The sequence below is a fragment of the Panthera onca genome, chromosome E1 (genome assembly GCF_046562875.1).
Source record: "Panthera onca isolate mPanOnc1 chromosome E1, mPanOnc1 haplotype 2, whole genome shotgun sequence".
NCBI lineage: Eukaryota > Metazoa > Chordata > Mammalia > Carnivora > Felidae > Panthera > Panthera onca.
Genome location: NC_138352.1, coordinates 45,534,505 through 45,560,854, shown reverse-complemented (window position 1 = coordinate 45,560,854; position 26,350 = coordinate 45,534,505). Strand labels below are relative to the sequence as shown.

The 26,350-nt window shown below is 47.2% G+C and overlaps 2 protein-coding genes across 2 annotated transcripts; both read left to right on the top strand.

Annotated features, from left to right (window-relative positions):
* The first annotated feature begins 8,714 nt into the window (after positions 1 to 8,714).
* OR4D2 (olfactory receptor family 4 subfamily D member 2) lies at positions 8,715 to 10,411 on the top strand. Its single transcript, XM_060628635.3, has one exon. The coding sequence runs from the start codon at positions 8,715 to 8,717 to the stop codon at positions 9,663 to 9,665; it is 951 nt and encodes a 316-aa protein (XP_060484618.3). The 3' UTR covers positions 9,666 to 10,411.
* Positions 10,412 to 10,421: 10 nt separating this feature from the next.
* Positions 10,422 to 26,329, top strand: EPX (eosinophil peroxidase). The gene is given in 14 exon segments (XM_081791178.1): positions 10,422 to 10,431; positions 17,024 to 17,101; positions 17,210 to 17,297; positions 17,517 to 17,695; positions 18,057 to 18,117; positions 18,961 to 19,240; positions 20,305 to 20,623; positions 21,281 to 21,441; positions 21,830 to 22,094; positions 22,500 to 22,666; positions 25,197 to 25,200; positions 25,386 to 25,623; positions 26,126 to 26,286; positions 26,289 to 26,329. Coding segments are annotated over 14 exon segments (2,052 nt in total).
* Positions 26,330 to 26,350: the final 21 nt, after the last annotated feature.

Here is a 26,350-nt window from a genome sequence, read left to right as displayed (position 1 = left end):
CTTTCTTTTTTTTTTTTTTTTTTTAATTTTTTTTCAACGTTTTTTATTTATTTTTGGGACAGAGAGAGACAGAGCATGAACGGGGGAGGGGCAGAGAGAGAGAGGGAGACACAGAATCGGAAACAGGCTCCAGGCTCCGAGCCATCAGCCCAGAGCCCGACGCGGGGCTCGAACTCACAGACCGCGAGATCGTGACCTGGCTGAAGTCGGACGCTTAACCGACTGCGCCACCCAGGCGCCCCCACTCTTGCTCTTTCTATAAAAGGAGAGTGAGAGAGAGTGAAAGAGAAAGAGAGAGAGAGAGAGAGAGAGAGAGAGATGGAAATGCTAGGTTTTAAGATCTTCAAAAACAAAACTTTACAAAACGGTGCCAAATTGTTTTCCAAAACTGTTGTACCAAATTACACGTCCATAAGCGGTGTCTAAGTGTTCCCACCAATTCACATCCTTCTAGCAGTTGATATTCTGAAACATCTTAATTTTTGCCAGTTTCATGGGTAAAAAATATTTTCTCTGTAGTCTGTAATCATTTGCATTTCTCTCCTCCCTAATGGTTCTTTCCATGTTTTTATTGCTTTCACTTTTCCTGTGAATGCCTTTCGTTAATTTTTCTCTTAACTTTTTCTAGTGAATGTGGGAATTCTCACATAATTTGATTACTGATCAATTGTTGGTTATGTTATATACAATACCTTCTCCCAGTTTGTGATTTGTCTCTGTCTGTGGTGTTAATTTTACTGTAGTTGGATATATTAGTCTTTCATTTCAATATGAACTCATTGATCTCTAATTTAAAAAAAAAAATGCTTCTTACCCAGAGGACAGAAAGATATTCTACATATTTCTTTTATCTTAACTTAAACAAATTTTAACTTCTTGAAAAATCTGAGATTTATAGAAAAGTTGCAAGTGTAGTAGAAGGACTGTTTTTTCCTGAAAGCTTGAGGATCGGTAGCCGATCTGATGCTCACCATTCCTTAATACTTGAACATGCATTTTCTGCAAAGATGTTTTCCTATGATACTGCCACACAGTCATCAACACTGTTGCAGTAACAATATGTTGCTAGAATCCAGTTTTCAGCCTCTATTCAAGTTTTGCCAAATATCACAGTAAAGTCATCTAGAAAGAGAAGCTGGATCCAAATCACATGTTGCATTTAGTTGTTGTGTCTTTTTAGACATCTCGAATCTGGAAGAGCTTCTTGAATTTGGTTATCTTGGCACCTTCAAAGATTACAGGCCAGTGATTCTGTAGAATGTCCTTTAATTTGGATTTGGCTGATATTTCGGGTGATTAGCTTCAGGTGATGCATTTTGGTCACTCTTTCAAGGACATCCCAGAAGCCATGCTGTGTGTTCTTATTGCATGTTATGAGGTGCGATTGATGTTGCTTTGTCTCATTACTAATGCCCTATCACTTCGATTACTTGACTGAGGAGGTGTTTGTTAGGATTCTCATCTTTGTTATCATTTTCTCTTGAAAAATAGTAAATATTTTGTGAGGAGGTACTTTGAGACTATGTCAATATCTGGTTCTTTATCAAACTTGCAGTTTATTCTTTTGTTTATTTCTATCTGTGTGGACTTGTATTTTCCTTTTTTTTAATCAATTGAGTTATAATCTGTTACTAATTTGTCCCAGAGTTGGCCAGTTGGAGTCTCTTCAAGGTGCTTTTTCAAGCACATCCTTACTTTCTGGCACAGTGTCATGCACATGCTTATCTTATATTTTCCTGTTCTGGCTCTGGAATCAAGTATTTCTCTAAACAGTCCTGCCAAAAGCAATTTTGGTGAAGAATGGTGTTTACGGGTCACTATCTGGGTGCTGGGAGTGCTCACTGATTTAGCCAGGGTCATGAAGATTTACTCTAGTTTTCTAAGAGCTTTATAACTTTAGCTCTTATATTTAGGTCTTTTTTGAATTTTTTTTTAAGTTTATTCATTTATTTTTGAGAGAGAGGGAGCATGAGCATGAGCCAGAAAGGGGCAGAGAGAGAGGGAGAGAGAGAATCCCAAGCAGTCTCCACACTGTCAGCAGGGAGCTGATGCAGGGCTTGAACTCATGAACTGTGAGATTATGACCTGAGCTGAATCAAGAGTCAGACGCTTAACCTACTGAGCCACCCAGGCGCCCCTCGAGTTAATTTTTGTATATGGTATAAGGTAGCAATCCAACTTTATTCTTTTTTGTGTGGATATCCACTTGTCCTCATGCCATTCATTGAAGAGACTATTTTCCCCCATTGAAGAGTTCTTTGAAAATCAATTGACTGTAAAATAAATAAATAAATAAATAAAAATAAAAAATAAATCAATTGACTATAAATGTATGAATTTATTCCTGGACTCTCAATTCTATTCTTTGGTATATACATCTTTTCAATGTTTCTTTGGAGGGATGAGTCCTGGGAGTTCCCCACTCTGCCATCACTCTATCCTTAATTTATTAATTTATTTAATTTATCTCCCTCTATACAACCCACTGCCCATACCAGATCCATTTCCTTACTGCACTTGGGCTTTGGTATCACACTGCAGGCCAGCCCCCCAACTCAGTCAGCTTCTTACACTACTCATGCTCCAAAAATCTCACCTCATAATGTCCCCCATGTGGACATCCTCCTCGCCCTGCTTGGTCTCCAAGTCCTGGTGTCAGACTGAACCCCTGCATGAACACGCACCTCATCCCTTTGAAGCTTTGATTCCTTGCACTGAGTGATGTTCTCCTCACCTTGCTTTAACACCCACAATGGGCAGGTCCCAGGAGGGGACACCCAGGCTCTGACAGCCCATACTGGGTCACATCCTATGGACACCCCATTCGAAATATGTTTTCATTCTACATTCAGAAGGGATTTTCTCAACTCTATTTTCAAATTCTGCTATTACAGTTTTCATTCCTGTCAACACATTTTAATTTCCAAGAACTCTTCTTTGTTCTGTGACTTTTGTCCATGCCATCCTGTTCTTATGTTATGGCTACTCTACCTTCTTGCTTCTCTCAAAGGATGCTAATTATATAAACTGGAGATTAAAAAAAGTTTTCTTCTGTTTCCCAGGCCATTTATTTTTTCTTCTCATTTATTTTTCTATTTATTTTGTGTTTGCCCTTTCTGTTGGTGGTCTTCCTTAAACTCCTGGTGATCTTCTATTATCTGCATTTAAGAGTAAGGCAATACAATGCTAATTGGTACCTCTATGTATAGTGTAGATTTCACTTCAGGGGTTCAGGTAGAACCCCTGAAGAACCCCCAAGTGACAACACATAAAGGTCTATTTTTCCAGAGCTTTTTCTCCAAAGGAAAAAAAATCTTGATTTTCTGTCTTTGGCTTAGATGCGAGAATTTTGCACTGGGGTGATGAGCCTCAGTACCTCTTAGTATAGAAAGATTCCTACCTGACATCCCTCTCTCAAGTACATTACTCACATCTGAGTTTGTGACCTCTGCTATTACGAATTTTCTTGTGTAAGAGAGACTTTGCATCATTGTCAAGATCCTTTTGCCTCCGGCCCATTATGTTCATTCCTGTTCCTAGGTGCTTTATATGAATATAACATTGCTCTTGGGTGCCTACCCAACAGTCATCCCCAGCCACTTCTCCCTTGGTTGTCCCTCTCATAGGTGTTCACTTTGCCAGAACACTTTAAAGCTAGGAGCGCTCACATGTTCATGTGATCCAGGAATGACAAATACTACAAAACGTGTGTTTTCCAGAGAGCTTTTGGGAAAGATTTTTCTTCCATGATTAAAGGCCAGAGATGTAGGAGGAAAAATAAACTGTCCCACACCCCTTTGCTTCCCTCTAGCCTTTGAATGAGAGTGTGTGAGGACACACATGATTATTGAAGCCATGGAGTTCATCTTGGCTCATGAGGGAAAGGCCAAGAGCATCACAGAGTCACTCAGGTGGTGTCTTGATATCATTGGGCCATGGCCCCACCTGGCTCATTGGCTTTGACTCCCTGATTTTTCTGAATCACATTTTTCTCTCCTCCTTTTCTTTTGTTTTTGTTTTTTTTAATTTTTTTAATTAAAAAATTTTTTTAATGTTTATTTATGTTTGAGGGAGAGACAGAGTGCAGTGGGAGAGGGTCAGAGAAAGAGGGAGACACAGAATCCAAAGCAGGCTCCAGGCTCTGAGCTGTCAGCACAGAGACCAATGCGGGGCTTGAACTCACCAACCACAAGATCATGAGATGAGCCAAAGTCACCCAGATGCCCCCTCCTCCTTCTTTTCATATCTCCCATCTCCTTTCCTTTATCCTCTCTTCCCTTCACTCTCCTCACATCTTTAAGTGTTTTGAAGCTGGGATGGGATGAGTCGAGGACGCAGGCAAAGTTACAGGCCCTTACTGCCCTCGTTAAGTCTTTGCTGAAACAAGATGGGGTGTGAAGAAATGGAGGAACAGCTCCCCCATGTCTGTTCCATCCACCCTCTCATCTCCTTCCCCCTGTGGCTGTGGAGGCCTTCATCTGTAGGTCACTCTCCTGCATCATGCTCTCCACTGGCTTCTCATGTCCTGTTAGATAAATCTAAATTCATTAACCTGGTTCTTCCAAGCTCTCCAGAGTCTGATCCCTGCCTCCTCTCCTCCCTCATCCCCCACCACTTGCCCTGTGCTCTGGCCTTGCTGAGGCGCTCGGGGTTCCTGGAGTAGATGCTGTGCCATTTCATCCCTGGGCCTCTGTTCTTCCTGCCAGAAACACACTTCTGCCTACATGCATGAACCGTCCCTTTGTTCAAATGTCCCCTCCTCTGGGAAGCTTTCCCTTCTCTCCCAGGCATGGCTAGGTGCTCAGTCCTTTAACCTTTGAGTCCTTCCTTGATAGAGCTGTTTCCTCCTTGATGTGAGTGCATTTATGTGTTTCTGAGCCTGTTTTCCCCACTTGACTGTGAGTTCGTTGAAAGCAAACTGTATGCCTTATATTTGTGTCCCCAGCACTGGGCAGAGAGGTGGACCCAGACATCCTCTCTGTGCTCTCCTGCTCTTCAAGGATAACTTCCACTTGTGCTAACAAACATTTACCGAATTTTCAAAATAGGCCAGCTACAAAACTCCAAAGCAATAAGCCACAGTGTAATCAATTTTAAAACAGATAAATCATCCATAATCTCACACGGAGGAATCAACTTTGGGGTTGACATGTGGTTTAGGAGACATTTTACAGACATTTATGTGCCTTGAGAGGAGAAATATATAAACTAGAACATACATGGGCTTTCTCACTGAGAGGTAAATCAGAATCATAAGGATTTAATCTAGGTAATTTAATTAGTTACTGTGAATTATCTTATAGTTAGTGACATCTGATAGTTAGTGAGATTGATAAAGGCTATTCCTTTTTCCAGCATTAACACAGGCTATTTTTACAAGCAGCTGGATTTTAAAATGGAGTATAGCTCTAAATTTTGGGAAGAAATAGCTTTTTAAGTTTATAGCTCTTGTATGTTGGAAGAAACCAAAGCTTTGCATAGTGTTTCTATATGCTAGAGGGACTTCATTTTATTAAGTATAAATATTTGTACTGAAAGAACTCAGACCAACTTGGAAACTTCATGTGGAACAGAGAGATTCTATCTAAGAAATCAAAGTTTCCATAGTGCACCAAATTTAGGAAGCCAGGCAATTCCAATTCTGACCAGTTCGTCATAATAAGAAAATATATGCACTTCCTGTACTAGTCCTTGTATGAAAGGGAAGATCTTACTGAGTAATAAAGAGTACTAGAATTTTATAGAAGGCCCAATAGAATTGGATATGGATGGGGAATCAACTTTGTGGTCTGGTTGGCAAAAAGAACCCCACAAAGTTTACAGGGTTTCAGTTTCCAAGGTGGTATACAAACATTTTTCCACCTATGAATTGCCCAAGTTAAGATCAATTAAAATTATTTTTAAGATAAATATCAAATAATTTTTTTTTAATATATCAAACTGGTCGTGTTGGTGATGCTGTGAGGGAGAACTGTCCATATGCTGACAAACCTGAGGTAAGTCGTTCTCAGACTGAGGCCCCAGAGAAGCAGCATCAGAATCATCTGAAAGCTTGTCAGAAATGCCAGTTCTCAGGCGCCCACAAGACCTACTCAATCAGACACTCTGTGCGGGCTGAGTTTCAGTGCACCCTGCAGGTGATTCTAATGCATGCTCGAGTGTGTGAACCACTGCTCTATGAAATGGGTCCTTCCAAAAGTCTCAGACATGTTAATTCTTTTGCAGAGACTCTGTCCTCCTAATTCTATATTTCATGAATCTCTACAATTTTCAATGTCTTTGGTAGGGTTTTTGTTTTTGTTTTTGTTTTTGTTTTGCCCTCAAGGCAGACCTCTCAACTAGTGTTTTTGAGAGACTTAGCAACTTTTTAACAACTCCCATTGCTCCCTTGTCCCCAGTGGGAATCATTCCAGCTCTACTTCCTGAGCCCAATAGTTTCTCCCTGAGATTATGCCCTCTTCCCCAGGGTCACACCCATGAGTGTGCATGGGGGTATGGGCTGGCACCAGGAAGCTGCAAAGGGACATGGAAAGAACCCCCCCAGAAAGATGTAAAACCTGAACTCTCTTCTCCCATTCTGGGCTGAGGAAAGGTGAGAGACTGAGGGTTTCCTCACCTACCAATAGGTCAGCAGTAGTTGGGTTCTTGAAAACACCTGCTAGAGGGTGGGCAGAATAAACAGGTGACATAGACTTGAAGGTAGCTAAGTCTAAAGCGTGAGGAGAGCCTCAGGAAGTAATTCAGGGGGAATGTGCTGTTAAAACAGTGGCTTCGGGTTGCATGTAAAACCTAGTCAATTTAGCAACCGAGCGTAGAGGGGGCCTTAGGAGGTACAGGCAGGGGATAAGTAAAATCACTCAAAACTTCTCCACATAATCAGTTGCCTACTTGAGACATTAATTTGACAACATTTGTTGAGCATGTGCCATATCAGAGTTGTTGTTCCAAGTTCTAGGGTTACTGAGATATTGAAATTATAATATACTTGGTTGACAGAAGATGGAACAAATGAGTGATGATAAACCTATAACCGAGGTATTTTAAAAAATATTATAAGAAGCTGAGAAATAGTAGTTCTGCAGGAGAGAGTTGGTGAAATAAGTGGCAGAGAAGGTTATGTCTGAGTGGGTAGTTTCTAAGGCTGAGAAGGTGGGAAACAGGATTCTAGGAAACAAACATGGAAATAAGCAAATATGTGGCATGTTTGAGAAACTACAATCCATTAGAGACAGTGGTTCATCAGATGCAGAGATACTGATTAGGAAGGCAGAAGGAGGCTTCATTTCGACAGCTCATATGACATGCTGAGTGGATGGTGTGTGTGCATATGCAGGTATGTATTTCCCCTCTGACATGATCTACAAAAAGTATTCAATGTGGCTCCTAAGGAACGCTAATGAGCGGTACTGTGCGGAAGGTGGACTTGAGGGAAAGCAAATAGGTGTGAGCAATTCAAAGAGAAAGCTCTCTAATAGATACTGGATTGCACAGGCAGGTGAGAGAGGATGGGAGACTGAGGCCCCCCTAACCCTGTTTCCGTTGACCTCTCTACCTCCATCACCTTCTCCAGCTTTGGCCCCGTTCCCTCCCCGGCCCACTGTCTTCCTATTTCCCCTTCCTTCACCTGCTCTGTTCCTCCCCTTGCCCTTCCTCTTCATCTACCCTTAATTCTTCATCGATTTCCATTTCTTTTCCTGTAATATTTTCCTTTCTCCTCTACCTCTGGATTCAGTACCCTCTTCTGAAATTGCTGTCCTTTCAGAAGAGCGGAGTCTTCTTCAAACAATATATTCGTCACCTATTACTTGATGTCATGAAAGTCCCTTATCCCTCTGCCTCTTGTGTCCACATATGTTCTGGGGAGCCTCACCAAGTAAGGGAACACCTATGCTAGGGGGTGGGGGAGACCAGATATCCCAGGTGTTCAATCATGTCTCCATGGGCTCTTCCATGGGCTCCTCTGCACGAACCTGCATACCCTACTCACCCACCCAGCAGGCAACATCTGGCACTTATTAAGTACCGACTGTGAGCGTGGATGGGGACTGAGGGACACAAATATATTGTGAAATTGAGACCATCTGTCTGTAAGATGACATGGTTGAATTGTGGAGGAAAAACAGACAATATAAAAAGTTCATTAACATGATGATGTGGTCAATATTGTGTGAAAAGTGACTAAAGAAAAATGTCTTTGGGAAGAAGGAAGGGTGTCTTTAGAGGAGGAGGCTACACAGAGAGTGATTACCATTTATTTCCAGGCACTATTCTAGAAACTTTGTATGTATCATTCTACTTCAGCCATCTGAAGAGGCCATAATGTATTTTTATTCCTAACTTTCAGATAATCAGATAGACCCAGAGAGATTAAGTAAACTTAATCAAAGTCAAATCTTAAGGAAATGGAAAACTTTATATTTGACTGATGTTCTGTTGGACTCCAACTGTCTCCCTACCACTGTCTTTGAAAGGCAGGTTGATATGTCTCTGGATGGCGTTAAGATATCTTATGAATGTATATTACAGCACCAACCTGTAAACTCTCTAGAGATAAGCCCATTTCATCAGCACCTAGTGATATGGGCTACACATACGATGCCCATCATATAGACCTGGACAACTCAGTTCTGAGATCCAGAGCACTAAATAGACAAGTGGTAACTTCATGCATCCTGTGGTTCCTGTGGTTCCTGTGGTTCCTTTTCTTTAGGTGTATGGAGAAAATTGCCATGGAACAAGGGAACCTCACGTGGGTATCAGAATTTGTCTTCCTGGGTCTCTCACAGACTCGAGAGCTCCAGCTTTTCCTGTTTCTGGTGTTCCTGTTTGTCTATACCACCACTGTCATGGGAAACCTCCTCATCATGGTCACGGTGACCTCAGACACACGGCTCCACACACCCATGTACTTTCTGCTCCGAAATCTGGCTGTCTTAGACCTCTGTTTCTCCTCTGTCACTGCCCCAAAGATGCTGGTGGACTTCCTCTCTGAGAAGAAGACCATCTCCTACCAGGGCTGCATGGCCCAGATCTTCTTCTTCCACTTTCTGGGAGGTGCCATGGTCTTCTTCCTCTCAGTCATGGCCTATGACCGCCTTGTTGCCATCTCCCGACCCCTCCACTATGTGACCATCATGAACACACAGCTCTGTGTGGGACTTGTGGTGGCTAGCTGGATAGGAGGATTCGTCCATTCCATTGCCCAACTGGCTCTGATGCTCCCATTGCCCTTCTGTGGCCCCAACATCCTGGATAACTTCTACTGTGATGTCCCACAAGTGCTGAGACTTGCCTGCACTGACACCACCCTCCTGGAGTTCCTCATGATCTCCAACAGTGGGCTGCTGGATGTCATCTGGTTCTTTCTCCTCCTGACCTCTTACTCAGTCATCCTGGTGATGCTGAGGTCCCACTCTGGGCAGGCGAGGAGGAAGGCAGCTTCCACTTGCACCACCCACATTGTCGTGGTGTCTATGGTTTTCATTCCAAGCATTTACCTCTATGCCCGGCCCTTCACCCCCTTCTCCATGGACAAGGCTGTGTCCATCAGCCACACGGTCATGACCCCCATGCTCAACCCCATGATCTACACCCTGAGGAACCAGGAGGTGCAGGCAGCAGTGAAGAGACTAGGGAGGCGCCGGCTGGTTTGTAAAAGGGAGTGACAATGAGTGGGTCACTTCTCTCTGGCTTTGTTTTCCATTTGTAAAATGGAGGGAAAGCTACTGTGTCTGCTGGCTGTCTTCATAGCTTGTGCATATGTTGTGGAGGTCATCATAGAAGTGAGTGAGTTTTGAAACTAAGCAACTGACTCAGATTTTTGGGAAAAAGGGAAAAGTCCCCTTTGGTGGCTAAGGTTTGTGCCAGGTTTCTAAAACCCCTGCTCATTGAGAAGTGTTCTCATGACTCTGGAAAGCTACACCCTTCTTTCCCCCTTCTTGGGGGATCGTTTCCTCTTGTGATGAGGGCATTTCCCCCAGCGAAGGCACTTCTAGTTTATGTGTTTTGACTTCTCTTCCCAGCACCCCTTTTGACCTGTGTCTAGAGTGTTAGAGAAAGCACAGACCTTGAAGACATAGCCTTAGCTTGGGAGCCCTTGACCCATATGTTACCAGACTGCTGACCTTGGATAAGCTACCTGGCCTCTCTTGAACTCATGGATTCCTCCTCACCAAACTGGCATAAAGCAATATCTGTCCCAATAATCTCACAGATTTGTTATAAGATCCAAAACGTGTATAAGAATATTTTATCAACCTTACATAGAACCTATGTGAGGGTTATTGTCATTGTTATGATTATTCCTGACATATATTTTTTCATGGGTTGAGCGGTGTTTTGGAAGTGTTTGGTGGCGATTCCTCAGTGTGGTGAGGGAGGCATGGAGAGGGTGGGAGCTGAACTCCAGAGGGCCATGCAACATGCTCACGAGTGAGTATAAATACAGGGGCGTGTCTGCACGACTCTGACTACCATCAGAGCCTGCCATCTACCCATTAAACCCCATTTTCAGACTCAACACTTCTTGCAAACAGGAATGGGAAGATCCATTCATTTGCTCATTCATTCATTTTTGTAAAGATACATTTGGGGCCTGCTGCAGTACTTTATGCATAGACAGTGCTCTGTAACAGTTTGCTGGCTCTCTGTTTCTCTTTATCCCCATCCCTTTTTCCTTCTCTACCTCCTGCATTGATTTCTGCCAGTTCAGTCTTTACATCCATCTGGGCTTTCCCTCCATCCCCAGTTCACTGGTGTTCCTTGCTTCCTCTCTTCCTAAACCTCATTGCCATGCACCCATCATATCTTTCCTTCACTATCACAATGGGGCTTTGGGATCAGGTTGTTAGACAGAGTTGAAGAGAAGAAATAGGTTATGGTTAGAGTTGCAAGGGGTTGCAACCCCGACAACTTTCAATAAAAAGAGGAGGTTTAAAGTTCTCTCTGAAGTTGCATATTGTGGGTATAAGAAGCTGTCAGGACTGACACAGCTGGTCTCTCCTCTTTTCCCTCCCTCCCTCCTAATGCAGTCACCTTATATATGGCTCAGATGGGAGCCTCAGCCTGAAAACCTGACTTTCCCATTCTGCTTTCTGCAATCAACTAGCTCAGTGTCTCAGGTTCCAATTCCAAAACCCTATGAAAATAATCTGATTGGCTGAGGCTGGGCCACATGTCCCATATGGCTGAGGGGATGTGAATATCATGTGACAGAAGCATGACCATCAAGGTCCGTCCCTTCAGCGAGAATTGTGGGTGAAGGTTGTTCCCAGAGAAAGAGCATGTGGGTAGACAGACTCCCCTATAGATATATCTGCCATGAAAGGCACAAGGAGGATACCCTTTAAATGACACCATCCAGGGAACTTGTAATTAGTTATGTCTAGACATTCATGTGTTTATTCATCCATTAAATAAGTATTCATTGAGTGCTTTCCAATTTAGTTTTTCTGTTCTACTTGTCCTTTTTACCCCAGGTTCTTAGGGAAACTGTCTTTGTCTTGGCTGAACTGAGGGGAGAGAGGGCAGCGTCCTGGGGAAGCAGGACATTCTCAGAGGACACATGTGGCAGCAGCAGTGGCTGATCCAGGAGAAGCCATCAGCAGTCGCTGGGGGAGCTGGGATGCAGAGAGAACTGAAAGCAGGAGAGGAAGCAGCTGAGGCACCAAAGACTATGGACAGCCATGTACAGGCATATCTCCTGCATCTCATGGATGCAGGGACATACCAAGGAAAGGGCAGAGGGTGCCTGTGCAGGCCATAGAGGGATCTTTTTCTGTGGAGAATTTAAAACAATAATAAAACTGACTAAAGTTGCTTCAAAAAGTACCATGCCTGGGCAACTCTAAACAATGTTGGAGCTAAAATTCTCCCTGCCAAGTGGGTTATTCCCACCACCCTGCCTTTCATAAACCTGGTGTGTGTGTGTGTGTGTGTGTGTGTGTGTGTGTGTGATATACAGGCAGGACCCTGGGAAAATGGGAGAAATAATTAGAACTAGAGAAGGGAGAAGACCAGAGACCTTATGAAGGAGGAGAGTGTATGCAGTGGAAAGAGAGAACTTCATGCTTTCTCTGATTCTGTACTGATGTCGATAAAACAGCAAGGTTATGGGGAGACCACTGAGGTGAAGGCCAAGGGGGAAAGACGAGTTTGAGCTGTAGTCCTGTCTCCCATGACAGGGAATCTGCCCAGGGAGCCCCTTGCAGCCCCCCCTCAAGAACATGAAAATGGGGCCCACAGGCCCTTGGGCTTGCCCCATGCTGTGAATTGACAAAGAAGCTACAAAAACCAGGACACCTACTGCTTTGCAGTGAGAGCTCTCATAAGAAAAAGACACATCATTTGCTCCTTTCATCCTCCCCAAAGGAGGTGCTGGAAAGAGGAAGGAAGAAGTGTGAAGGGACAGATGAGTAATAAATGGACACATAAATAATTTCAGGAACAAAACCTATGAAGGAAAGGCATGGAGCAATGTGTCTGGTAGGGTGGGCAGTATATAGTAAGATGTGGTGGGGGAAGGTATCTCTGAGGAGGGGATATTTGAACAAAGATCTGGATAATGAAGAGTCAGTCAGTTCAAGATCTGGGTGATGGGCAAGCATTCCAGATAGAATGAAATAGCAAGGTCCTGAGGTAAGAATGAACTTGGTGGCCAAAGGAAGAAGAAAAGAGACTATAATAGGAATGTGGTGAACAAAGAGGATCTTGGTAGGAGGTGAGCTCTAAGATGTTGTATTAATTATCTACTACTGCATAACAATCCCAAACCTAGCAGCTTACAAGTAGTTATATGTTATCTCTCATGAGATCCATGGGCCAGGAGTTCTAGCAGGGCACAGCACAGACATCCTATCTCTGCTTCTTGGGCCTCGGCTGGAAGACTCAAAGGTGAGGGGTGGAATCGCTTGACTTTCATTCACCCGACATGTCTGGCTATTGATGTTGGTATCAGCTGAGTACCTAGGTGGGGCAGTGGACTGGTCTCTCCGTGTGGCCTGGGCTCTCTCACAACCTGGTAGCTGGGTTCCAAGGACATATGTCCTGGGGGAGAGAGACAGGTGGAAGCTCATGTGGCTAGTCTCAAAAGTCAATGAGCATCACTTCTACCACATTCTGTTAGACGAAGTGAGCCACCAAGCATAGCCCCCATTCAAAGGGGGGACTTAAACTCTATCTTTTGAATGAGGAGGGTCAAAGAATTTGTGGATATATTCTTTTTTTTTAAGTGTTTTGTTGTTTTTATTTTTTTTCAATATATGAAATTTATTGTCAAATTGGTTTCCATACAACACCCAGTGCTCATCCCAAAAGGTGCCCTCCTCAATACCCATCACCCACCCTCCCCGCCCTCCCACCCCCCATCAACCCTCAGTTTGTTCTCAGTTTTTAAGAGTCTCTTATGCTTTGGCTCTCTCCCACTCTAACCTCTTTTTTTTTTTTTTTTCCTTCCCCTCCTCCATGGGTTTCTGTTAAGTTTCTCAGGATCCACATAAGAGTGAAAACATATGGTATCTGTCTTTCTCTGTATGGCTTATTTCACTTAGCATCACACTCTCCAGTTCCATCCACGTTGCTACAAAGGGCCATATTTCATTCTTTCTCATTGCCATGTAGTACTCCATTGTGTATATAAACCACAATTTCTTTATCCATTCATCAGTTGATGGACATTTAGGCTCTTTCCATAATTTGGCTATTGTTGAGAGTGCTGCTATAAACATTGGGGTACAAGTGCCCCTATGCATCAGCACTCCTGTATCCCTTGGGTAAATTCCTAGCAGTGCTATTGCTGGGTCATAGGGTAGGTCTATTTTTAATTTTCTGAGGAACCTCCACACTGTTTTCCAGAGTGGCTGCACCAATTTGCATTCCCACCAACAGTGCAAGAGGTTTCCCGTTTCTCCGCATGTGGATATATTCTTAAGTTACTATTGATGTGTAGATAAGAGCCAGATGATGAGAGAGTTTGAATTTTATTCTGAGTGCAGTGAATCTTTGGAAGGTTTGGATGGGAGGCGGGGTGGTAGCATGACTTAATTTATATTTTAAAAAGGTCATGTTGGCTGCTGGACAGAGCAGATGAGTTATAGAGGTCAGACCTGGTAGAGGGTGGTGAAAATTTGACTTGGAGAAAAGAGAGCTGGATTCAAGTTCAAGTTCCTGCACTAAGTATCTGTTACCTTGGGCAAGTCTCCCAACACAAGGATATAGGAGTACCCTTTTGCATTTATATGAGGATGTACCTCGGGCTTCTCCCTCAAACCTGCAGGGGCCGATGTTTGTTTCATGTCTCTCCCCTGTTCGATGCCTGTTTTTGCTCACCACCCTAACCCCAGTGCCTAGCACAGGACCTAGAATGTGAAGGCTCTCCACAAATATTTGTTCAAAGAATAAATGAACATATAATATTGTAAATATTGTTCCTTAACAGCAGACCTCTCTGACCTTCTGGTCCTGGAGAGTATCCACCAACGCCATAGGCCTTCAGTGATAAGGCTGTGGTGAGGAGGAGCATTGAGGGAGCATCTGGTTGCATCTCTTCTGGAATGATCCTGTGCCCATTGTATTCAGAATGCCCATTGCATTCAGAACCATTATCACTGTCCAGATGTACATAAAGAAAGCAATTCTAAAGGTTCAGAGCCATCGGGGCTGTGGCTGCTGTTGCACTTGATGCCTGCCATCCCCTGTAACATTGCATATTCTTGCTTGTAAATAGTTGGTTTGATACAGCAGTGAGAACACGGAGATTGCAAAGATGAAGAGACAGAACTTGGGTTCCTTCAGTTCCGTCACTTTATGTGACCATTTGGAGTTATCAGTTGTGTATAAAATTTAAGACCATGAAACAGAGTGTAAACTGCGAAGTACAATGTTCTTAAACGGAAATTTTACTTCATAGATGAATGGTGTACTGAATTTGAGTATCTTTACCATTGAAACGTATTCTTCTTTTAAAATTCCAAATTGTTTATTTTAAAATAAAACAAAAATCACCAGAAACTATAAGAATATATTAAATATTATATTAAAAACACCAATTTGTAGGTAGTTTTTCTCCTTTATTTATTTATTAATTTTTAAATGCTTATTTATTTATTTTGGGAGAGAGCGTGCGCACACGAATAGGGGAGGGGTAGAGGGAGAGGAAGAGAGAGAATCCCAAGCAGGCTCTGCACCAGTGCACAGCCCCACCTGGGGCTCTGATCTCATGAACTTCAAGATCATGACCTGAGCTGAAATCAAGAGTCACACACTTAACCGACTGAGCCACCCAGGTGCCCCTCCCCTTTATGTAAAACATAGTCACATAATTAAAAAGTATTAATCCAATACTTTTTTCCTTTATATATTTTAAAAATATTTTTTAAAAGTTTACTAAGAGAGGGGCGCCTGGGTAGTTCAGTCAGTTAAGCATGCAGCTTCAGCTCAGGTCATGATCTCATGGTTCGTGGGTTCGAGCCCTGCGTTGGGCTCTGTGCTGACAGCTCAGAGCCTGGAGCCTGTTTCAGATTCTGTGTCTCCCTCTCTCTCTGCTCCTTCCCTGCTCTCTTTCTCTCAAAAATAAATAAAACATTTTTTAAAAAAGTTTACTAAGAGAACTTTCACACATTTCCAACCATTATCATTACTTTTTTCATTATGTAAAAGAGGGGCTATCAAAAAACAATCTGCTCCTGGTACCAGATACTCGAGGTTGCCACTGGGCAACCTTGGGGCCACTGGGGGGTGGAGGAGGGCCGCTGAGGTGGGAGGCAGGGGCTGCAGAGGCCGGAGACTGGGTTTAGGTAGGGCATGGGGACAGGAGGGCCGGGGGCAAGGACTCTTGGAGCAGGTGCAGGTCGATACTGAGGAAGGGATGGCCCTGGGGCAGGAACAAGGACAGACAGGCTGTGGGGCGCGGGGGTGGAGAGTGGGGTGGGGTGGGACGACGATCCTGGAGCTGAGCAGCAGCTAATGTGCTCTGTAGGTGGAGTAGGATGTGGGGGAGCCAAGGACGATCTGCGCCTAGCGGAGGACACATGGGAGGAAAGGCCTGGTTATGAGAAGGCGTGGCCCTTGGGGACCTTCCACGCTTCTGATGTGGAATTGGAGGCCCGGCTGGGGTCACACAGGTAGTGACAGAGCCGATCCAGACCTAGGCCCCCTACTCAGCTTGAGCCTGCCGCTGATGTGCGCCGAGGAAGCCCGCGCAGGAGCACTGAGCCCAGGACAGGACCTCTGCTTGCATGGAGGCCTGCCACCATCGCTCTGCTGGTGTGTTTCCGGTGACATCTCATTGTCTCCCCCGATGGCCCCATGATGCAACCCTTTAATTTTCAGGGCTCAGCACTGCCTCAGCCATCACCTCACCCTCTCCTGGCATCTTAGAGCTGGCAGGGATAGGGAGTAAGGGGGAGGGGCCTAGTCACTGACCTGAGGTTTTTCATGCACTCAGTAAACATTCATTGAGCACCTGCTGAATGCCAAACCTTGTGCTGAGGGGTCTGGGGAGATACAAGAGTAAGGCAGACCCAATTTCTGCCGGGGGAGGAGAGGAGCCTTTCCAAAGTTCTGGCCTAAGTCCCATTTTAGGGATGTGGAAACAGGCCTGGAGAGGGGAAGTGACTTGCCCAAGATCGTACAACTACTTAGTGTCAGGACTGGGCCCAATCTTCTGAGGCTTGCTGCCCCTCAATCTTCCAGCAAATACACACTGAGCAATGCCTGTTCCAGGCGCTGCCTTATGCCTTGGGAGAAACACATCAGTGAGCTCAGTAGCAAAGGGGGCTGGGGGTTCAGTCTCACAAGTCCACTGAAGATCAGAGGGAAGTTCCAGAGCTCCACCTCAAGAGGCTGGACTTCCCCTCCCTCACCCTAGGACAGGATATAAAAGTCCCTTCCCAGCTACTTCCAGAAAAGAGGAGGAGGTGAGAGGTCAGTTTGGGGATCTCCAGGTGAGAAGGAAGCAGGGGACCCACCTACGTGCAGGATGTGGGTGTCAATCCCTTACCCCACTGTGGCTGGGGTCTCACGGCAGAGAGGAAGCTGTTCCTAGCCCTGGCAGGGGTCTTAGCTACACTCATCCTGGCCCAGCCCTGTGAGGGCACTGTCCCAGGTGATATCCCTCTGCACAGCCAAGGAGGAGGGCAAAGGAGGGGGAAGTGCTTGGGTCTGGGGGAACCTGTGGTGCCCCTGGACCTTGAGTCCCCTTCCCTCTGGACAGCCTTCCCCAGGACAGTGGAGACCTCGGCCCTTTGGGGCTGTCTAACAGAGGCCCCGTTGCTGGTGAATGCTACAATCAGACTCAGGAGGTGGGCCTGGGAGGGTTGATGAGGTGGGGGTGAGGGCTCCAACCATGGTCATGTCAGCTATCACCTGCCCCTGGGCACCTCGGGCCAGTGCCATGTGGGTAGAGAGCCTTCCTTCCATCCATCCATCCTGTCCACACTGCCCTGACTCTCCGCCACCAGGCTGGAACTTCCGCTAGGTAGCTGAGCTTCCTTTCTCCAGCCCTCGCCCTCCTCTTGCAGGTTCAAGCAGCAGCTTCACCGCTGAGGCTTGGCCAGCCCCATGGACGTCCTGTTCTACTTCAAACAACTGTTAGCAGCCACCAGGACAGTGGTTCGGGCTGCTGATTGTATGCACGTGGCTTTGGGGCTGCTGGAGGAGCAGTTGCAACTCCAGGGATCCAGTTCCTTCAATGTCACTGGTACTGTGCCCCTCCACGGAGTCCCAGGGACTGCTCTGGCCTGAGAGGGCAGGATGCCCAGCTGGGGGTGTTGGGAGAAAGAGGGTACAGGGATGGGAGATGTGGAACAGACCAGCTCAGCAATATGAGGTAGGTTTTATACCTGAGATTCAGCTATATTACTCGCCCCAAGTCTCTTAGCTGGCCGAGGGTCAAGCCTGGATTCAAGCTGCCTCTGGGCTGGGCTTTTACTTCCCATGCTTGTAAGTGATGGAACATCTTCCAGACCCTCAGCTGCTACTCACGAGAGGGAGGAGGAAGCCATTGCACCTCTTGGTGGGTGTCCAGCTGAAGGGAAGTGACAGCCTGTCCTCTTACTCAGCTGGCAGCCAGCGGGCCAGGGCCTGGTTGGAGGCCCCCAGCAAGGGTCTTTCCCTGCAGCAGTGAGTGGGCTCCAGTCAGAGGGTTCTGGGGCTGGAGGCCACTCGGTGTGGAGTGAGGGGTGGAGGAGGGGAAGGGAGGCACCCTTGGGTCAGGGGCAGCCCCTGCACCCACTTGTTGCATTTCCCAGTGATGGTCCTTTACTTGTCACTGCACTTCTCCTCCTGGTCCCGGAGAGCACAGCCACTGGCCTGGGACAGAAGCTGAAGCTGGGGTTCCATCAGCATGTGTGGGGACAGGAAAGGTGGGCAGGGGCCTGGGTCCAGGGTCCTAGCTCCTTCCTGAGCTTAGTATAAGCATCTATATAGGGTGTGATCTATTAGTACCAGCCATTATAGTATTGTTTTTTCTACAAGAGTTAGTGTCAAAGTATCTTGCTAAATATAAAGAGTGATGTGCCTTGTTCTATGTCTATTGATCTAAATGATTTCACATTTATCAGTTTATCAATTTTCTCTTCATATGTCAATATAACAATCAATCACCTACTCATCTACCAACATCTATTTATTAATTCTTCTTCCATCTATTCAATTCTCTCTGTATTTATTATCCGTCACCTACCAACTAGGCATCTATCTGTCAGTCCTGTCATCTAGGCATCCATTGGTCCATAAATTGATCTATCAATCTGATCTATTTACCTCTTTGGAAATGCTCGTGGGGTCTCAGCCAGCCAACCTGGCTTCTCCCCTTCTCTACTCCTGGAATCCTCAGGGCCACACCAGAGACCATCCTTCTCGGGATGACAGCCACACAGCAGGTGGGGATGGGAAGGGAGGGCAGGAGAAGAGGAGACACTGTGTTAACTCCAGCAGGAGCAGTCTGCTGCCCCTGAGTCCCAGGGTGGCCCCAACATTTTGTGGGGTCCAGGAGTCCACGCCCCACACTGACCTATCTCCACACTGGGTCTGGGCCATCTCGAACCAGATTGTGCTCTTCTCCAGTGAGAGGCTGACCTCCCACCGGGGCCTGACCCTTATGTTCATGCAGTGCGGCCAGTTCATTGACCACGACTTGGACTTCACCCCTGAGCCCCCAGCTAGAGTGGCCTTCACTGTGGGGGTTGACTGTGAGAGGACCTGCACCCAGTTGCCCCCCTGCTTCCCCATCAAGTTACCCCCAGCCAGTCCCCCAGGCCCCAAATGTGGCCCTCACCCCAGGCCCTGAGCTGGAAGACTACCATGCCCTCCTTAAGAGCTGTCTATGATGTTTGAGTATCAGACCAAGGCAGGAAGCACGGCCCGGGACAGACCCTCAGTTCTGTGCGTGTTTGAGGGCAAGACTCTGGGCTGCTGTTTTTGAGAGCCTGTAGGTTCCCTTAGCTCTTGCCCTTCTCTCTTTCCTGAAGTCGTCCAAGGGCCCTGTATCTCTCACCATCTCCTGGGATCATGTGTGAGCAGGACACTATCCTTCAGGCTGAGAGGCAAGGGTGGTGTGGAACACTAGAGAAGAAAGGATGGATTCCAGGGAGCAGAGCCTCTCTGGGAATCTGGGGCAGGCGGTGGGGGAACACATATGCATACACTCCCACATTCGGCGACATTCTTGGGGCATGACGTGTGAGGGCTCCTGGCTGGCTCCTCCCTGTTGCAATCTCACCCCTTCCTCTGGCTCTGGTTCGGGAGCACCTCCTTGGGAGAATCTTCCCATATTTTCCTATCACACCTTTCGCTTTTGGCTTTTAGATCAAGCATAGCAAATAGCGTCTCAATTTAGAGTTACGTCTCTATGCGTGCACCTGTTTTCACTGAACGCCAGCTTCCTGCAACGTGTGCTGGGTTTTGTTGAACTTCGTAGTCTCCAAAGCACCAGGCATAAGCGTGCTTAGGAAATGTCGAATAAAATGGAATAAAAGAAGCACAGGCCTAAATGTCAAGAGAACTAATCCTTCCTCTCCTGCTGAGTAGTTGTCACTACCCCTCTCTGAGCCTCAATTTCCCCATTGGTAAAATGGGGATCTAAGGCCTTACCCGTTCCTAACCTTTCATGACTCTACCATACAAAGTGCTAAGGCTGCTCAGACTGACCTGACTAGTACTGCGAGCAGCACTAGTCTGGGTGAGTCAGGGAGGGCTTCCTGGAGGAGGGGATTTTCGCCCAAGGTTTTGAAGCAGGTGGGGGATGATCGAGAGGAGTGAGCTTGCTCTTCAGGGGCCCCCGTGTCAGTGGCTCCGCTTCCACCTGAGATCCCATCCAGTGACCCCCGCATCAGGGACCAGAGTGACTGGATCCCCTCCTTCCGTTCAGCGCCCTCATGCCCCCCAAACAGGAACCAAGTCCAAAACCAGCTCAGCGCGCTCACTTCCTTCTCAGATGCCAGCATGGTGTATGGCAGCGAGGTCTCCCTCGCCCTGCAGCTCTGCAACCAGACCAATCACTTGGGGCTGCTGGCCATCAGCACCTGCTTCAGTGACAACGGCTGGGCCCGGCTCCCCTTCGACAACCTGTGTGATGACCCCTACCTCCTCACCAACCCCTCCCTGTGCGCCCCCTGCTCCCCGGCAGGTCAGCCCCAAGCAGCCTACTGAAGAGTATGTTAAATAAGACCTTGTACAAAAGGTTTAGTTCAAAGGCAGCGGATGACTGTGTGTAAGGCCCACCTTCAGGAATTTGCTTTCCTTCCTGGCCTCTAGGAGAAGCTGTGGCTCCAGGAACAGGCTTCTCGTTCTCTTTCCCTGGGGCCCCTGGGGAGAGCGGTCTGACACCAAGGGCACAGCTGGGGAAAGGTCCAGCCCTCGGCAGGGAATGTGCCGATGGATACAGTTCATGGGATGGGTGGGTTCACAGTCCCAAGGCCAAGGTTCCCAGAGTCATGTGGGTCCCTCGGCCAGCCGTGGTCTCGCTGACTTACAGAATAGAATCCTCAGGCCCGAGTCCAGAAGCTGCTCCATGCTTTCCCACCCTGCCTGAATCTGTTCCGGTAACTGGGATCTGAGACCCACAGTCCCCCTGCTCCTGACCCATTGTGCTGGAGCGGAGGGTGGCAGTCAGTGAGGAAGTTCATAGCACAGTTGAGGAGACGGAGGTCTGGCCAGGCCGGGGAGCCTGGCCCAGGTCACATAGTTCTACCACCTCTTTCTAGTCCCCAGAGCTCTGTCTGCTTCAGCAGAAAGACACTTCTCTGGGAAGGGCTGTGGTGACTCTGAACTCGGGGTTTTCAAGGGGACTGTTGACCATCTGAAACCCCCAAACTGGCAGCAATGCATACCCTGTTTATGCGGGAGCACACCCGGCGGGCTATGCAGCTGAGACGCCTGATTCCCCCGTGGAGTGGAGACACCCTGCTCCAGGAGGCCCGGAAGACCGTGGAGGCCACGGTCCACGTGGGGAGTCCTGGGTCCCAGCATCCCTGAGAAGACAATCTGGCCTGAGACACCATTTGAGGGAGTGGCTCCCACTTCCCCTAATGCATCCTTTGGGGAAGTGCCTCAAATCAGCTAGGTCTGGGTGGTTGGGAGTGTACCTGAGATCCCACCTGTACCCCAAACTGTGCCACTAACTGGCTGTGTGTGACACCGTCCTTGTCATCCAGCTATCTGGGCTTCAGGAGCTTCACCAGCCAATGGGAAATAAACATGTCCACTTTTGACATGATGGCAATAAGGAATTAATATGTCTGAGCAGCCCTTTGGAAAGCGGAAGTTTTGTCCAAAGGCAAGGGGATGGGGTGGGCGGCCTCTAAGGTTATGTTCCTCCGGTCTTCTCTTGTAGATCATCACCTACTGAGACTTTCTGCCCCTGGTTCTGGGCGAGGCCCAGGCTCCCCCCCGGGAGAAAACCCTGGGGCCCTACCGGGGGTCTTGCTCCAATGTGGACCGTCGTGCGGCCAGTGTCTTCACCCTGGCCTTCCGCTTTGGTCACACCATGCTCCAGCCCTTCATGTTTCGCTTGGACAGCCAGTACCGTGCCTCAGCACCCAACTCATGTGTCCCTCTTAGGACTAGCTTCTTTGCCAGCTGGCGAATCGTGCATGAAGGTGACCAAGTTTTAAGAGCAGATGGGAATGGTGGTGGGGCCAAGCTTAGTGCCAGGAGGCCAGGCTGCTGCTCAGGCCCCTGCTAATCATCTCCCCAGAGCAGTGAAAACAAGGCAGGTGCCACCAAGACCCTAGGTCCTGGGCATCCCATCCCCTCAGGGATCAGAGGATTTCCAAAAATCCTCATGTCAGACTGGTGGCTTGCGGGCCTCACAGGAGCTTGTCTTCTGCTCCTTCTTTAAGAAGTGGGGGTCACTACTTTCTCTGCCAGCCCCAGCACACTTCGAGTCTACCCAGGCCTTTGTTTCCGGATACAAACATTATAGAATACAAGCGACCAGCTTGTCCAGCTCTGAGCTAACTTGGCGTCATCTAGTGTGTGCTGTTCACGTTCCCCACCACCAGGTGGCATCAACCCCATCATCCCAGGCCTCATGGCCACCCCTGCCACGCTGAACCCTCAAGATTCCGTGTGAGTGGACGAGCTGCGGGACCGGCTCTTTTGTCAAGTGAAGAGGATCGGGCTGGACCTGGTGGCTCTCGACACGCAACGCAGCCGGGACCACAACGCGGCCTCCCGGGTCAGGGGGCTGCCCGTCCCTCCTCCCAGGCTTTGGCCTCGGGTTGCTGCTGCTGGTGGTGAGCGGGTTTCAGAGAAGACCCTTGGTGCATCCTTTCTGACTGCCACTGTCTAGGCGATGTGCTGTGGTCGAGAAGCATGCGAGGCCACGCTTCATGTGGTAAAGCATCCCTGGGACCAGCCTTTGGCCATCCTGTCCTATCTTCTCCAGCCACTGTACGGCCTCTGGCTGTAGATTCACAGCACGGCCAGGACTTGGACACAGGAGTGGACAAAGCAGTACAGGAATTTCCGGGTAAACAGTAGATCCAAAGGGCGGGGAAGAACAGCTCCATTCCCCACTTACCCAGGCGAGCTCCAAGGAGGAAGACTCAGGTTCCAGGGATACAGAAACTGACTCCTGCTCTAAGTCCAGAAAGGCCAAGAGCCCCAGAGGCAGGAACAGTTGGAGTAAAATTAAGACAGCCTCGGCTGTTTTGTGATGACACAAAAATCCCAGGAAAGAGGAAAAATTCATCCCGGAAAAGAAGAAAACGTAGGCACTCTGCTAGGAATTTTCATGGATATTAATCATTTAGTTCTGCCAATGACCTTGAGAAGCAACAGTTACAGCCATTTTTATAGATGAGGAAATAAGCTCAAAGATATCTAGTAATTTTCTGAAGGCCACATAACTAGGAAGTAGTAAAATTTGAATCAAGTTCAAAATTTCTTTCTTCCCCTTGTTTAAGCTACAATGTTAGGGGAAGGCTTTGGTCACTACCTTGCTCCCCTCTCCCTCCCCTGAACTCCCTACTTTTTTGTCCAAATGCAACCCAAAGCCCCATCTGCTTTGGCTAATCTTTGGCCGTGTATGACGGAGTGGGGGCAGTCTCTACTGCACCTAACACAGCACTTGGCGGGCACACAGCAGGCACCCAGGAACCTGAGTTTCTTTCCTCCTTACATGCGGGTGCTATTGACAACTAAAGAGCTGTGGGCGCACCCTGATGGAGAACTGAGATTGCTAGCCCCCGGCCCCCACCCAAGGGCCACACAGTTTTTGTGCCCCCACCCCCCATACCCTTTCCTCCAAGCTGTCCCAGAAATATTCTCCAGATACTAGCTCTGACAGTCTCCTCCATTCCAAACACCAAACCTGGAGTTGGAAGATCTTGTTTGAACTCCACTTAATGGTGGAGTGACCTTAAAAAAGTCACAGTTGGGGGCGCCTGGGTGGCTCGGTTAGGCATCTGATTTCGGCTCAGGTCATGATCTCATGATTCCTGGATTCGAGCCCCGTGTAGGGCTCTGTGCTCACAGTTCAGAGCCTGGAGCCTGCTTCGGATTCTGTGTCTCCCTCTCTCTGCCCCTCCCACACTTGTGCTCTGTCTTTGTCTCTCAAAATGAGATAAATAAATGTTAAAAACATTCATTTTTAAATTTTTTAAAAATGTTTACTTTTGAGAGAAAGAGAGAGAATGTGAGCAGGGCGAAGGGGCAGAGAGAGAGAGGGAGACAGAATCTGAAACAGATTCCAGGCTCTGAGCTGTTAGCACAGAGCCCGACCCGGGGCTCGAACTCACGAACCACGAGATCATGACCTGAGCCGATGTTGGATGCTTAACCAACTGAAGCACCCAGGCACCCCCATAAAATTTTTTTAAAAGTCACAGTTGCTCAAGCAAATATCCGTTGATACAATGGGGATTACAAAATGCCTCACAAAGGTATTGTGAGGATCAGAAGAGATGATCACATAACTGTGCTTAGTGAGGTAAAACATTGCATCATTTTCCTTTGCTCAGCTGGAAGGTGGTGTTTGTGAGTTGTTCAATGGACAATATTGGGCAAGCATTTCTTCAAGATTGGGCCAAACCTCTCTCGTATCTTGCTGGTCCCCACCCCATCATCGGGCTTGGTTCTATTGTGGGATCCTAATAGCAGAGAAATCAGTATGGCTGGTCTTTGGAAATTTCTGAGCAGCTGAAAACAAATTTTAAAGCAACTTTATCGAGACATAATTAGCACATCCCAAAAATCACCCATATGAAATATATGATTCAATGACTTTATCAATGACTTCAGTAAATTTAGAGTTGTGCATTGTTGTTTTTGTTTTGTTTTTGTTTTTGTTTTGCCTGTTAAGGTCTTTGGCCCATTGATCTCCATTGCTAATGTCAGAACATTTTCATCACTCACAAAGAAACCTTATAATAACAGTCCCTCCCCATCCCCACTCCAGCCCCTGACAATCACTGATCATCTTTCTATCTTTACATAATTGCCTATTTTGGGTCTTTCGTGTAAATGGAATCATAGCATGTGTTCCTTTTCTGAGTAGATTAACCACATTTCATTTCTTGGTTTGTTCACTTATTTACTTCTTCACTCATTCCTGCTACAAACCTGATTAAGTCTTTTATGTTCTAGGTCCTATCTTATTTGCACCTAATTGATGTGCCTGAGCCCAATAAATCATATCCCTGTGGTTATGAGTGTTGGATTACTACAGCTTCTTATGTTAGGACACACTCACAAAGCCTGGTTGTCTACTTGCTTTGAAAATTAGAGCGCAGTGGTTCGACATTTGGAAGGTTCGGGCCTCTTCTGTCAGCAGGGATCTTGTCCTGCCTAACATTTCCGGACCACAGAGCTCTCTCAGGAGAAACTGGAGAAGTAGAAGCTAAAGGGAAGTCAGACTGAATCCGCTTCTGCCCCTTTCCCTACAGGGCACAACGCTCGGAGGCGCTTCTGTGGGCTTTCCCAGCCCCGGAATCTGGCACAGCTTAGCCAGGTGCTGCAAAACCCGGATTTGGCAAGGAAGCTCCTGAATCTGTATGGGACACCCGACAATACTGATGTCTGGATTGGGGCCATTGCAGAGCCTCTTTCGCCAGGGGCCCAAGTGGGGCCTCTTCTGGTTTCTCTTTTTGAAAACCAGTTCACAAGAGCCTGAAATGGTGACAGGTAAGTGACCCTACCCTAAAGAGACCAGCCCCAGAGGAAGGGCAGAAAAGCACTAGCATTTCAAGTCTCAGCAAGGGGGAAAGTGCCTTTTTTTAGATTCATTTTTTTTCCAAGTTCACAGGGTCTAAGACCAGGAGGCTCCTCTGGGGAGAGACTGGTCAGAGGGAGAGAGACAGTGGGCCAGGCAAGGCTGATATTGCCTGAGCTACGGACATCTTTAACCCATGAGACTGACTGGTCAGCCTCGCTCTTCCTGGCTAGTGGATCCCAGAAAACATGGACAGAAAGGGCTAAATCTGGTTTCCTTCCTAAACTTATGGTTAAACACTTGACTTATTTGGATTTGGTATCTACCTGGGTTCAAATCCAGTCCTGGCCGCTAAATTACTGTGCATTTATACTGGGCAATTTACTTGACCGCTGAACCTGTTTCTTCGTCTATAAAATGGGAATAATACCTATTTCGCAGGAATTCTGGAGAAGTGAATGAAATGATGTGAAGCACCTGGCATGCAATGGGTGCCCGTCCTGTTAATTCCTCCCTACCACACGAGGCCCTGAGCCAGGTTTCCTGGTCTGGAATTGCGTATGACCATACTGGTATCCCCACCATTTCGAGGGACATCTTCAGGGCCAACACTTACCCCCAGGGCTTTGTAAGCTGCACCGCATCCCCAAGTTGGATCCGTCAGCCTGGCAAGGCTAATGAGGCCTCTGCAGGTAAGGG